The sequence below is a fragment of the Monodelphis domestica genome, chromosome 3 (assembly GCF_027887165.1).
Source record: "Monodelphis domestica isolate mMonDom1 chromosome 3, mMonDom1.pri, whole genome shotgun sequence".
Lineage (NCBI taxonomy): Eukaryota > Metazoa > Chordata > Mammalia > Didelphimorphia > Didelphidae > Monodelphis > Monodelphis domestica.
In genome coordinates, this window is record NC_077229.1 from 442,033,571 (window position 1) to 442,048,626 (window position 15,056).

The following is a 15,056-nucleotide window of genomic DNA, read 5'->3' on the forward strand; positions in this document are numbered from 1 at the left end:
TTTGTCCAAGCTTCTAACTTAACAAAGGAGGAAATAGAGGCAGAGAGAAATTAAGTGGATTCTTGAAGATCACAGTGCTAATGATTGGCAAGGCCAGGTGAAGTCAAGACTCTTAGAACATTAATAAATGTTCTTTCCACTAAAACAGGCTTTCCTTTAGGATCAACCACTTCTTATATGATTTTATATAATTTACATATATATGTATATGTGTCTAAATTGTTATGATTTCTTTCATTGTTCAAAAAACACTTACATAGACATTGGTTTTAAAGAGTGCATATTTTCTCTAAACATCAAGTAACTATCAAAAAAAAATCAAGAAGAAGCAGTGGAGATGGCTCCAGAAATGGGGCAGGGGCTGGGAAGTTCTATAACCTTCTCTCTCCTGAGTATTTCTTGAGCTTTGAGTTCTGGTACTTTAAAAGAGAAAGTAACTCTAGAGTGGCAATAATACACAATTCATTTTGACCAACATGCATTCAATCTCTCCTCTGTACAAGATGTCCTGTTAAGTACTAGGGAGTCAAAGAAACAGCACAATCTCTGCCATTAAGGGTCTTAACTTCTACTTGGGGGCAGAGGGGTACACAGGGGGGAACAGAGACTATATATGTGCAAAAGTAAGTATGCTATAAGGGAGGCTATAATGGGAGCAAAGATGACAAAGGAAAATTGGAAACAAGGAAGACTGTAATAATAATGGGTCAAATAACTTCCAAAAAAACGAAAAATAAAGGACTGTATTATACATGGTGAAATGTGCAAGACCACAACAACATCAGTTATGTCCAGCTTCTACACATTACCCCCATTAACAACAGAAACTTTGAATTATCTGTCCCAATTGTTCAGGAGGCTGTCTTCGTGTATAAATTGTGTCAATGGTCATGCTTTTGTTTTTGTTTTTAATCTCCGACAGTGAAGTAGAGAAATTAAAAGAAGGTATTAGGGTATATTTCAGTATTAATGTAAGAATTCATGATCTTCTCCATAACATTGCTTCCCTTTCATATATCTTCTATCAAAAGTAATAATAACTCTTAGTTACCTCATTTGAAATCTTTTCATCTTTGACTCCCCCATGCAGTTCTCTTCTCAATATAGTCACCATGTTTTGTCATATTTTCTTTCATAATGTTGATTACATCCATCCCTTCCTTTCTATTTTTGTCATTGCCACTCTGATCTGGTCTCATCACAGCCTATATGCTCTACTATGATAGCACTATTCTACCTACCTCCATTTTCTATCCTCTCAATAATATCCTGGATCACCCAAACAAATTAATACTATTCCTTGCTCAAAAACTTTGATGGTTCTTAGAGCTAATAAGATAAATTCCAAATCCTTTAGCTTGACATTCAAGGCATTCCATGATCTGGCACCAACCTATTTTTCAGTGTTTACCTCTTATAACTTGCTACACAAACCTTGCTTTAACCAAAGTTTTTATCTTCAGAGCATTGGCTTGTACTTTTCTACCCACACACCTTTGTTTATGTTCCTCCTTCCTGGAATGCTCTTTCTCACCTTTTATACTTATCCTAAATGTAGCCTTCCTTTAATCTCCTATAGCATAAGAATAAAAAAGATCTTCTTAGGGTCTTTGACCCTCAGGAGGGATTGACTGACTCATAAGGAATTCCTAATTTTAAAAAACTAAATACTAAAGCAGGAAAAAAATGTAAAAAGTTTAAGAACTAAATTATTTTGTGTCACCATTGTAGAGAAAATATCATGGAAGTGGAGATTTTATGTGCTTTGTTAATTTACTTTTTGAAACTATAGCCAAAACACCATGGAAGTATTTTAAAAAAGGAATCTCTTCAGTTGATACTAGAAGACATGCTGAGGAAAAGAAAAGGCTAAGAAATCTTGACTATTACCTACCTAAGAGGAACAACCAATTTTTGAAAATTTGGCTAAAAAAATACCCTTGGCTCGTGTATGATGACAGGTCAGACTTAATGTTCTGTGGCTTGTGTCGCAAACATGGAGTGAGCTCAGGAGGAAACCATGTTAGCTTTTTTTATGGCACCAACAACTTTAGGACTGAATTTCTCCAAGCACATGACAATAGTGAGGCACACACGAAGGCTGTTCTAGCAGAAGCAACAGGGGTTTCTTCCCTGACTGATGCTGCCAAGGAGCAGATTCTAAAGAACAGGAACAAAGTAATCTTGGGAAGAATAGAAAACCTCTTTAGAACATGTCATGCTATTGCCAAGACTGGACGTCCCCTCAAAGACTTTGTCTGGATGTGTAAACTGGATGATATGAAGGGTGTAGACGTTGGCCCAATATTCAGGACTGACAAGTCAGCCAGAACTTTCATATACTTTATTGCTGAAGTAGAACGCATATGTCTTCGAGAGAAATTAGAAAAATGTAAGTTCTTCTCACTCATCAGTGATGGTGGCTCAGGCAGCTTCATAGAAGACACCAAAGTTGTTTACATCCAGTTTGCATATGAGGGCAGGGTCTGCTGTCAGGTTGTTGGAGTACAGACTGTGGACAAAATTGAACCGGTGGCAATAAAAAGTGCCATTGAAAAAACACTTGAGATAAATCTTCAACTAAATCTGTCTAGCAAAGACTGGTCCAAAAAACTCGTTGGGTTTGGAAGTGATGGTGCATCTGTCATGGTGGGAGAGAACAATGGTGTAGCCAGGCTTCTGAAAGAAATTCAGCCATGTGTGCAAACAGTCCACTGCTTTGCACATAGACTTGAACTAGCCTACCAAGAAGCATTGCAGAGCATCCAATTATACAGTACTATGAATGATCTTCTCCAGAATATATATTATTTTTATCATGATTCACCTTCAAATACAAAAGCTCTGATAGCTGCCTTTGAAGACCTTAAAATCCGCCCTGTGATTCCCTCTCGAGTTGGCAACAACAGATGGCTCCCTCGGTTACAGATGGCTCTACAAATCTTTCTCAAAGGATATTCTCCAATTGTCAAGCAATTAAGAACAGTAAGTAATTTTTGAATCTATATAATTTAACTTTCCTTTAAAACAAACCAACCATTACACACACACCCCCAAACAAACCCCTTTCATTAAGCCTTTTTATAGCATTTTGAAGGAAGTCAGCTATCATTTTATTTCCTGACCATGCTATAGATGCATGAAGGCAGAAGTTCCGCTGATCAACAGAAAGCTCAAGAGCTCCTACAGTTCCTTCTCCAAGCTGAGGTTGTCAGATTTGCTCACTTCTTGCTGGATGTAATCAACGTCCTCAGCATTTTGTCTCGAGTCAATCAGGACAGAAATTCATCAATAGGAGATGTATTTGCAACCCTACAATCAACACTAGGAACACTCAAGATGTATAAAAAAAGGTAGGTCATCTTAGACGATTGATGAACCCAGTAAGTTTTCTTTGGAAAATTACTTACATTATTATTAATTTTTTTTAATTAAAAAATTTTAAAAAATAATAAATTTTTTAAAAATTTTTAAAAATTAAAAAATAATAAAATTACTGAGCTGGGCTGCTCAGTGGATTGAGAGTCAGGCCTAGAGTCAGGAGGTCCTGGGTTTAAATCTGGCCTCAGATACTTCCTAGCTGTGTGACCCTGGGCAAGTCACTTAATCCCATTTGCCTAACCCATATAACTCTTCTACCTCTGAACCAATACACAGTTACTGGTTCTAAGATGGAAGGAAAGGGTTTTTTTCTTTTAAAAAAATTATTTACAGGGGCTTCTAGAATACTTAGTAGATAGAAAGTCAGGTCTAAAGTCAGGAAAACCTGGGTTCAAATCTGACTGCAAATATTTCCTAGCTGTATGACCCTGCACAAGCCACTTAATCCCATTTGCCTAGCTCTTACTGTTATTTTGCCTTGGAATCCATATTTGGTACTGATTCTAAGACAAAAGATAAGGTTGGTTTGGTTTGGTTTTTTAAGAAAAAAATCATTTACCACTTATTTTAATTTGTAACATGTTTCAGACCAGGTCCAAAGGAACGTCTGACAGAGTCAGCCACACACTTTCATGGTAACCAACTGACAGGAAATGGAAATATCTCTGAAGTACGAAACACAGTCTTAACAAATCTCTCAAAGCATCTTCATGATTGTTTCAGTGATGCCAGCCATGATGTGGTGAGGGCGACCACTATTGGAAGTTTCAAATTATGGCCAAGAAAGCTAGATCAAGGTAAAATCTAAATATTAGTCCTGTATCTGTGGTCTGTGTATTCTGAAATCTCTGTAGATATTTTCTCTTTTCCCCCATATAACTTTCTCTTATGTGCATCCTATAGAGTTTGGTGAGAAAGAGGTAACAATTCTTACAAAGCATTATGAACCTGTGTTGGAAGGGGCCAATGTGAACATTGATGAAGTGGACACAGAATGGAGCATGATGAAATTAGAGATTTATAATCGGTAAGAAGGAAAGCTGAGAAAGCTCAATTATGATAAATTAATATTGAAGCTTTTGAAGTATTACTAGATCTCTGTAGGCACATAGATAACTGGAACCTAGTAATTCTTGACGCTTTTCATTGTTTCATAGATTTCAGAACATCCGAAAGTTAACCTGGGATATTGTGAATTCCATCTACTCATACAAGTATCCCAATATATTGACCCTAGTGGATCTGGTGCTGACACTCCCTGCAAGTTCAGCTGAGGCGGAACGTGGGTTCAGTCAGATGAAACTAGCCAAGTCACAAATGCATTTTAAAACAGATCCTGAGAACATGACAGACATTTTAATAATCCAGTTGAATTCTCCAGACATCAATAAGTTTGATCCCAAGAAAGCCATCCATCTATGGAATACTTCTTGGCAGAGAAATACACTTCCACCAATTGACCACACAATAACCAAGTCAGATTGCTCCTCTAGCTCAGATAGTCTTTATGAAAGTGATTAGCATTGTGGAAAAGAAAAAAAAATTGGACTTCATATTTTTTTCACATAAAGTCTAGAGGTCTTCATACAACTATTATCAAATGTTTCCATACTAGAATTTAAAAGCAAATAATCAGCTAAATTTCTTCTAGAAGAACTGGTGTCCAGATCTACTTTAAATCACCTTGGATGATCAAGGAAATGGCTCTGAAGATGCTCTTTGCCGAAACCTCCTGGGGCTTGTTGGACTACGAGTCAGGCTCCCTCGGTTCAAATTCTGTGCTAGACATTTACTAACTCGGTTGCCAGAATCTCAGTTTCCTCATCTGTAAAAGGGAGATAATAGCATATGCACTACTTACCTCACAGTTGCGAAAAAAGCATTTTTGCAAACTATGATGCTCAGTACACACATGGATTCTTATAACAATGTTGTATAAGTGCCAGCACCTTCACTATGGAATATGGAATGGCCATATTGTTATACAGGAGGAATGATACTGTACTTGGAGATAAAAAAGACCTGAGTTTGAATCCTGTGTCTCTTACCTACTACCTGTGTGACCAGAGGGAAATTCTAAACCTCTCTCAGCTTCAAAACCCTATAGGATTTCAGTTTTCTCTTCTGTAAAATGAGAGTTCTTGGACTAGAGGAAATCTATGGCCCCTTCCAGAACCAAATCCTCTAATGCCTCTTTTCGAGAGCTCTGTTGACCAGGGATTAGCACAGACAAGACTCAGTTTCTCATTCATTAAGATACTACTGGAGCACAGCAGACTTCGCATTAAGGGAATAGTCTAAATAAATAGGATTTCAGTACTTCCCTCTTGGGCATGATTGTCAGAGTTTCTGTTGTAGCTGTGTATCAAATTGACAAGTACATCTCTGGGCTTCCAGTACATTCATGGAAATTCTGTCGTTTTGTGCTTCATAACATGAATTGTCCTTTTTTAGATTCCTGGAGGAAAAAACATATATACAAATTTAAAATTGTATTTTAATGTAGTGTGTGCACAATAACCAGTGAGATAAATTCAAATATGTGTGTTAAACAATTAAAATGTATGTTAAACATGTATAAGCACTAATTCACACATAAATTCTTATAATGTGTTTTTGTTGTTCTTCACATTTATGCCTCCATTTTAATTCATTTTGATTAATCTTTTTTTTTATTTTAATTAGTCAATTTGGAACATTTTTCCTTGGTTACAAGAATCATATTCTTTCCCTCCCCTCCCCCTCCCCCTCCCCCTTCCTGTAGCCGACATGCAATTTCACTGGGTTTACATGTGTCCTTGATCAAAACTTACTTTCATGTTGTTGATGTTTGCACTAGGGTGATCATTTAGAGTCTACATCCCCAGTCATATCCCCATTGACTCATGTGATCAAGCAGTTGTTTTTCTTCTGTGTTTCTGCTCCCACAGTTCTTTCTCTGGATGTGGATAGTTTTCTTTCTCATAAATCCCCCTGAGTTGTTCAGGGTCATTGCATTGCCACTAATGGAGAAGTCCATTACATTTGATTGTACCACAGTGTATCAATCTCTTTATATAATGTTCTTCTGGTTCTGCTCCTCTCACTCTGCATCAATTCCTGGAGGTCATTCCAGTCCCCATGGAATTCCTCCATTTTATTGTTCCTTTGGGCACAATAGTATTCCATCACCAATATATTCCACAATCAGCCATTCCCCAATTGATGGGATCCCCTCATTTTCCAATTTTTTTGCCACCACAAAGAGTGCAGCTATGAATATTCTTGTACATGTCTTTCTCATTATTATCTCTTTGGGGGTACAAACCCAGCAGTAGTATTGCTGGATCAAAGGGAAGATATTCTTTTATCGCCCTTTGGGCATAGTTCCAAATTGCCCTCCAGAATGGTTGGATCAGTTCACAACTCCACCAGCAATGAATTAATGTCCCTACCTTGTCACATCCCCTCCAACACTCATTATTTTCCGTTGCTGTCATGTTAGCCAATCTGCTAGGTGTGAGGTGATACCTCAGAGTTGTTCTGATTTATATCTCTCTGATTATAAGAGATTTAGAACACTTTTTCATGTGCTTATTGGTGGTTTTGATTTCTTTATCTGAAAATTGCCTATTCATGCCCCTTGCCCATTTTGATTAATCTTAATAAGTTCTTGACTTCTGTCTTTCTAAATATTGAGGTCTAATTTAGTATTACTAAATTCATTTAGCAAGAGTTCTTCAACTGAGATCCACAAACTTAAAAAAAATTTTTGATACATGAATTTCAATATATTTGGTTTTCTTTGTAATAGATTATTGAATTTTATGCATTGAAAAACACTCTTCTGAGAAGATTGTAACACCTTTGTATCTCTCACTACCCTATAATGTTCAAAAGATAATTCATGGAGGAAATGTGGTACTTCACTGAGTTGAAAGCCAGGTCTAGTGATGGAGCATCCTGGGTTCAAATTTGGCCTCAGATGTGTGACCCTGGGCAAGTCACTTAAACCCCTTGCCTAGCCCTTACTGCTTTTCTGCTTTAGAACTGATATACAGTAGAGATTCTAAGATGGAAGGTAAGGGTTTTAAAAAAAAAGGAAAGGTAATTCTCTTCTGAAATGCCACTTCACATAAGAAGAAGAGAGGATCATCTTTTTGCACTGAAGAAATTACCTACCACATTTGAAACTGAACATGCAGCTCGGACTCATAAACTTTAAAGTTATATATATGAACAGACAGTTTGAACTCATAAAATTTTTTAAAGTTATTTCGTTTTGTCAGAAAGTTGTAACAGGTGACAAAGCTCATTCAGGATTTAAGAAACTGAAACAACTTAATCGTTTTTTAAAATTCAAGAAATAGCATCTCTGTTTCATTCTTTTTATTCCTAAAACAAGAACCCCTATATTATCTGGACCTAAAAAGAACCCTGAATATCCATAGGAATCCCTCCTGGCCACAAAAGGTATTATGCAATGTAGCATCAGCTATGTTCTGTTGGAATGGATTCAGCTCTTACTTTTATTTATCTTTTGCTTTTTGTTTTAATGCATGTGCATGAAGTTTAAAACAATCACCTCTGAGGATAGTGATTTTTGGAGTGTGGGTGGTAAATCGAGTCAATACACATAATTTCAGGATAGTAAAAAATGGGCATTTTTTTCTTTCATGAGGTACTTGGAAATATTTAACCAATAAATTTTTAAATTAAGCATATACTTTCAATCTAATAATTTAATAATGAGATCAGTTCTCTCATCTTTGGAAGGCAAATACATTCTGGTACATGGGGATCTGGTGAGGTAGACGTGTCTAATTAATTCATATAATGCCAGGTAGGAAGCTTAGTGGATTGAGAGCCAGACTTGTAGACAAGAGGTCCTGGGTTCAAATTTGGCTTCATATATGTTCTAGCTGTGTGGCACTGGGCTCCATTGCCTAGCCTTTATAACTCTTTTGTCTTGGGAACTAATAATGAGTATTGATTCTAAGATGGAAGGCACAGATTTAGGGGGGGAAAGAACAGGATATATGTCTTTGACATGTATATAAAACATTCAACCCATGCCTACCAAAAAGTTGACTTTAAATACTCTTCCAAGAATAACAAAAAAATGCCCTCATGTGAAGCATGGGAATTGATTCTTAACATGTGAAAAATAGAATGGGAATGAACTCTTTCTGTAAAATATAGGCATTTTTCACTTGAAAAGAACAATTGTAGGGGGAATGTGTTGAGCCTATTATCTCTTCTTTTTTCAAAAAGAGTACATATTTAAATATTACCTACTTCAGACATTAATTATCCTTAGAAGTAGTTCTTACTATTTTTTTTTTATTCTTGGGACCTGGGGGAGGGAGGGGGGAAATCCATGTAATATACTAAATTGTTTTTCTTCCTTCACTAGGTTATTTGGGAAGTAAACATTTCACTGATATTTTGTCTGACTTGGTGACTTTGAACCTTGGAACAAACCACATTCCCAAGGCTTGGCTGCACCTCATTCTTTCTGAAGTAGGTTTCCATCATGTTCGATGTGTTGTCATTCTCCTAGTTTAAGAACTTTAAGTCTCTCTCCTCTTTTGTTAGTAAATTATGACTTCTCAAGTAGAAAGTCTGGCACTAGAAGTTCATGTTTCTGAAATAATGGCCGTATTCCCAAAGAAGCTCTGAGAGATGACCTGGTAGAGAGTGAATTAAGTGCAAGACTGAGAATGAGGAAGACATGGCTTTGAGTCTAACCTCTGACATTCCCTGGCCCTGTGACAATAAGCAAGGCAATCTCAATTCTTCATTGGTAAAACAGATTTAATATCTGTAAATATTTACTCAAAGGGTAGTTGTGCGTCCCAACCAAGATAATGTAGCTGAAGAACTTTCCAAATCTTAAAGCCTATGCAAATGCCAGTTATTTTCCATTATTCTGTACTAAATTCTGATCAGTTTGGGGTTCCCAGTGATTCATTCATTCATTCAAACCTTTTGGAGGGAGGGGAAACTAAGTGGCTCAGTGGATGCCTACAAACAGGAGATCCAAGATTCAAATCTGACCTCAGACACTTCCTAGATGTATGACCCAGGACAAGTTATTTAACCCCCATTTCCTAGCCCTTGACCTTCTGTCTTAGAATTGGTACTAAGACAAGAAGGAAGGGTTTAAAAAAACAACAACCTTTTGAGGGATGCCTATTATATAGAAGGAACTGTGTCAGAAATTGTGGAAGATACACTATGTTAATAATAGAGTCCCTGTCCTCATTGGGCTATAGTCTCATGGTTAGGGCTCTATACAATTAATATTAGCATAAGGTAGAATATCGAACGATAGAAAAGTACCTAGCATTACACAAATGATGGGGGAGCTCATTTCTACCAGGAGAAAATAAGGAAAGGCATCATGGAGAAATTAACTTGATTAGTAGGAAGAACACATCTCATTGTCAGTGATAAATGCATTAGATAAGCAGCTTTGGGATGCCATGGATAGAGTGTGTGGAGCCTTAAATCAGGGAGATTCATCTTTCAGAGTTCAAATCTGTCCTCAGACACAAGCTATGTGACGCTGGGCAAATCACTTAACCCTGCTTGCCTCACTTTCCTCATCCTATAAAATGAGCTGGATATGGAAGTGGCAAATCATTCTGGTATCTTTACCAAGAAAACCCAAAATGCGTCATGAAGAATAGGAAATAATTGAAATGACTGAACAACAACCATAACGACAATTTGTTACCTGGCACTGTATTGATAGATTACTATTTATTCAGCCCTATTGAAGTTCAGTGACTGGATATTCAGGAAGTTTCCCTTACCTTCTGTCTTAGAATCAATATTAAATGTGGATTCCAAGACAGAAGAATTGTAAGCAGTAGGCAACTGGAGTTAAGTGACTTGTCCAACTAGGAAGTAAGGGTCTGAGATCATATTTGAACCCAAGACTTTCTCTCTCCAGACCTGGAGCTCTATCCATTGAGTCACCTAGCAGCCTTGGTAAATAATTTTAAAAAATTAAAATAAAAATCCTTACCTTCCATTTTAGAATCAATAAATGTGTATTGGTTTGAAGGCAGAAGAGTTGTCTTTCCTCTTCATCTCTTCCCCATCTTTTCCTTCCCACAAAATATTATTTTTTACATGCTTTCACTTCTATGTACAGGTACTATCCCCACTTCCCCCACTCCATTAAACTTTGAGCTCCTTTAGGGGCAGGATTGTTTATTTCTATCTTCTTGCCCATAGTTGAATTAAATTAAAGAAAGAGAGACACTTCTTCTCAGAGACTGATGAAAAAAGACTACAGAGATTTTGAATTATGGAGAGATAGCCAAAGGAACTTGGGTAGTCTACCTCTTATCAGTAAAATAGGCAATGATGTCATCTACAGATAATCAGGGTGACAGGGCTCAGTGGATTGAGTTCCAGGTCTGGAGACAGGAGGTCCTAGGTTCAAATATGACCTCATACCCTTATTTCCTAGATGTACAAAGTCACTTAACCCCAGTTGCCTACCACTTACAATTCTTCTGTCTTGGAATTCACAGGCAGATTTAAGAAGAAAACGAATTAGAATAATTTCTATAGAAAATAGGCCGCTAAGTGGTTCTGAGTCTAGAGTCAGGAAGGCTTGAATTGAAATCCAACCTCAGACACAATAATTCTGTGACTCTAGTCAAGTCACTTAACCTTTATCTGCTCCAGTAATTGGGGATAATATTAGCTCAACTATAAGACGGGGAGTAATGTTTGCACCAACCTCACAGGGTTGTTGTGAGGATTGAACGAGATAATATTTGTAAAGTGCTTAACCCAATTCCTAGAGCATAGTGGTCAATATATAAATGCTTATTCCTTCCTTCTCTGGGAAAATCAACAGAGGAAAAATTAAATATTTTTAAAAATTTGCTGAGTAGCCATTAAAGGGAAAGCCAATATTAGATAGTAATTTTTTTATCCTGAAAAAGAGAAGGATAAATATGATTGGTGTGGTTGATCATTGGAAAAGTGGGAAGAAAACAAGAGGCTCAAGTAAAACATCAGGGAAAGTGTATTCAGATATATAAGTGGCATAGTGGATAGAGCACGATAAGCCTAAATTTAGAAAGGTCCTGGGTTCTAATCTGGCCTCAGACACTTCCAAGCTGTGTAATCCTAGGCAAATCACTTAACCCCCATTGCCTAACCAGTATTTAACCCCCATTGCCTAGCCCTTACTCTGCTGTATTATTCTCTAGAAAATAGGCAGCTACTAAGACAGAAAGTAAGGATTTTTTAAAATTCTTTTTAATTAAAAAATAACTAACTCTCCATTCTCTCTCTCTCTCTCTCTCTCTCTCTCTCTCTCTCTCTCTCTCTCTCTCTCTCTCTGTCTCTCTCACTCTCTCTTCTTCACATATACATATATATATATTATTTAAGGGCATCCACAGTTTCACATAGTGGAGAGAATTCTGGGTCTAAAATCAAAGGACTATGTTCAATTGATTCATTGAACTCCTCTTTCAATTTTCCAAGTCTATAAAACTTGGAGTTAGGTCTTAATGACCTGATGCCTCAAATTTTCATATTCTACGATTTATAATTCTCCAAAAACAGGTCCCCATTCATAAAAGCCATGTAGTCCACAAACCAACATTTAATTGAACAAACTAAAAAAACAAAAGTAAACTGAGCCTAAGATTAGACTTTCTGGGCAACAAAACAGTCAACTATATATATATATATATATATATATATATATATATATATATATATATATATATATATATATATATATATATAGGACTGAACATGTAAGATGATGTCAACATAGTGTCATATGACTAGACCCTTGTTCAGTGATAGGAGACAATATATACCATACTCATTCTTTTTTTTTTAAACCCTTACCTTCCATCTTAGAATCAATACTAAGTATTGGTTCCAAGGAATAAGAATGGTAAGGACTAAGCACTGGGGGTTAAGTGACTTGCCCAGAGTTACACAGGTAGGAAGTGACTAAGGACAGATTTGAAACCAGGAGCTCCCATCTCCAAACCTGGATTGCTATCCACTAAGTCACCTAGCTGCCCCCATTTTCAGATGAATGCATCAAAATTCCAAAAAAGTAAAACAACAATGCTTATCAGCTGGACAAAGTAGCAATATTGTATAGTTTAGTGCAGTCTATATTCTCTATCATAAAAACTTGAGGTTCTTCATTGAAATTTCTTGGTATAAAAATGATGTAACAAATATCTCAAGAAATAGTCACACTGGTGGACCATAATACTATAACCTATATTAACATAAATTAATTAATATAAAATAAAAATTAATTAGTATAAAATATAACAATCTTTTCTCTTTTTTCTTACAGTTACAAGAGCTAACATCTTTATTAGTAGTGAATTCAGAGTTTGTTGACTGGCGCAGATTTTTATTAGTAGTTTCACAGCCTTGGCCATTGCCATCTGAGGAAGAGCTTCTTGAGACATTGAACAGATTTAAAGCAATTGATGAAGATGAAAAAGGCACAGTAACCTGGGAGCAGTATGAGCAGGTTCTTTATGCTATCTATATGACATAATATTGAGTTTAATTTTTTTTGAAAGGCAGAATGGGATAATGGTAGAGAACTAGACTTAAAGCCAGGAAGACATGGGTCCAAGTACTGCTTCTGACATATAACAGCCCGGTTTCTTAGACATGACAGTAAGAATTTATTAAGCACCTATTGTGTGCCAGGCAGAGAGGTGGCAGAGTGGATAGAGCACCAGGTCTGGAGTCAAGAAGAACTGAGTTCAAATCTAACTTCAAACACTTACTAGTTGTGTGACCTTGGACAAGTTACTTAACCTTGTTGTCCTCAGTTTTCTCATCTGCAAAATGAGTTGGAGAAGGAAATGGTAGAGAACTCCAATATCTTTGCCAAGAAAACCCCAAATAGGGTCATGTAGAGTCAGACACAGCTAAAGGATTGAACAACAAGGTATCAGGCACTGTGCCAAGCCCTGAGGATACAAAGAAAGGCCCCAAACAGTCCCAGCTCTCAAGGACCTCACAGACTAAGAGGTGGGAAAACATCAATGAATAGGTACAAATAAGATATTTACAGGATAAATTGGAGATTATCAACAGAGAGGAAGCATTAGCATTGAGGGAGATCATCTAATTTCCATCATCCAAGAGTTCTGTTAGGAAACTTTCTTTGATTTCCTCATGTGTATTTTGCTGTCAAAAAAAATTTCATTTGGGTAAAGAAAATCACTCTTTATACAGCAAAAGCATATGTTGGGAAACATTGCATAATCAGAAAAGATGACTTTCCAAAGCAAATTGCTATTTGGCTGGTTGCCTTTGAGTCTACTTTTTCTCTAAATAAAATAATTCTTGAAATACATCACTGACCCAAAAGAATACAAAAAGGATGGACTCTAACTACTTATGAATATAGTAAGCATGGCCCTTCCCATGAAACCCTAGCCTAAATATCCTTTGGCATATATATGAAAAGGAAAAAAGGATATATGCAGGAGTTCATTTTATCTAGAAAATTATTGAACATACATATTTCCACATTGCTCATGCTGTAAAAGAATACACATATCACATATACAATAAAAATATGAAGGAAATTTAAAAAAGAAAATTATTGAACAAAAATAACAACAAAATAGTGCTTGTTACAATCAAGAAATACAATTTTCGTGAAAGCTAGACACTACATTTTAATAGAAACTCAGAAATATTCATTTCCATCTTCCCTATACTATTGAAGCAAATGATTTTTGTCCTTCCTTTAGCCTGGCTTTCAGTAAATTCCTCTACTACTATAGATGTGGAGGCAGCAAGGTGTCACAGTAGATAAAGTACTGGGCTTAGAATCAGGAAGACTCATTTTCCTGAATTCAAATCTGGCCTCACACATTTACTAGTTGCATAACTCTGGGCAAGACACTTAACCCTGTTTGCCTCAGTTCCCCATCTGTAAAATGAAATGGAGAAACAGCAAATCATTCCAATATTTTTGCCAAGAAAACCCCAAATGGATCATAAAGAGTTGGGTGTGACTGAAAAATGACTGAACAATAACAGATGTTATGTTATTTTTAACTAAACATAATGGGGTTGATAAAAGAATCACAACCACAAGAACAAGAAAATAGCTCACCAAAAGCAGCATTTAATATCTTTAGTACATGACTCAAGTCCATAATCTATTTGACCTTCCAACTGGTTATGAAGCACTCATTCACTGACTTTTTAAAATTAAGTAATTAGGGGCAGCTGGGTGGATCAGTGGTTAGAGAGCCAGGCCAAGAGACTTGAAGTCCTGGGTTCAAATTTAAACTTAGACACTTCCTAGTTGTATGAGCCTGAGCAAGTCACTTGAACCCCCATTGCCTAGTCCTTCCCACTCTTCTACCTTGGAACCAATACACAGTATTGATTTTAAGATGAAAGGTAAGGATTTTTAATAAATTAAGTAATAAAAAAATTTTTAAAGCAGTTTGACATGACAACTTTACCTCTATTTTTGTAAATAAGCGGCAAAGTTTCCTAATAGTTCTCTGCAGCTTTCTTGCTAACAAAAAGGATAAAAACTTTGAAAACATTGACATTCATTCATCTGCTACAAAGACATTAAAAACCAAAGTAACAATGACATTAAATGATTAAATAATTAGCATCTTTCAAAAGGTAGCAAC

The 15,056-nt window shown here is 36.4% G+C and overlaps 1 protein-coding gene across 2 annotated transcripts in view; it reads left to right on the forward strand.

The window, feature by feature from the left end:
• LOC103094680 (sperm flagellar protein 2) overlaps window positions 1-8,733 on the forward strand; it is a 136,579-nt gene extending 127,846 nt beyond the window's left edge. Inside the window, exons 22-26 of one of the 2 annotated variants that reach the window (XM_056824544.1) lie at window positions 1,793-2,985; window positions 3,136-3,353; window positions 3,970-4,178; window positions 4,285-4,408; window positions 4,539-8,732. In XM_056824544.1, the coding sequence (XP_056680522.1) occupies window positions 1,793-2,985; window positions 3,136-3,353; window positions 3,970-4,178; window positions 4,285-4,408; window positions 4,539-4,902 (2,108 nt within the window). In that variant the 3' untranslated portion in view covers window positions 4,903-8,732. Of the gene's footprint in view, window positions 1-1,792; window positions 2,986-3,135; window positions 3,354-3,969; window positions 4,179-4,284; window positions 4,409-4,538 lie in introns of both variants that reach the window. The other variant, XM_056824545.1, reaches the window with a different exon arrangement.
• Window positions 8,734-15,056: the final 6,323 nt, after the last annotated feature.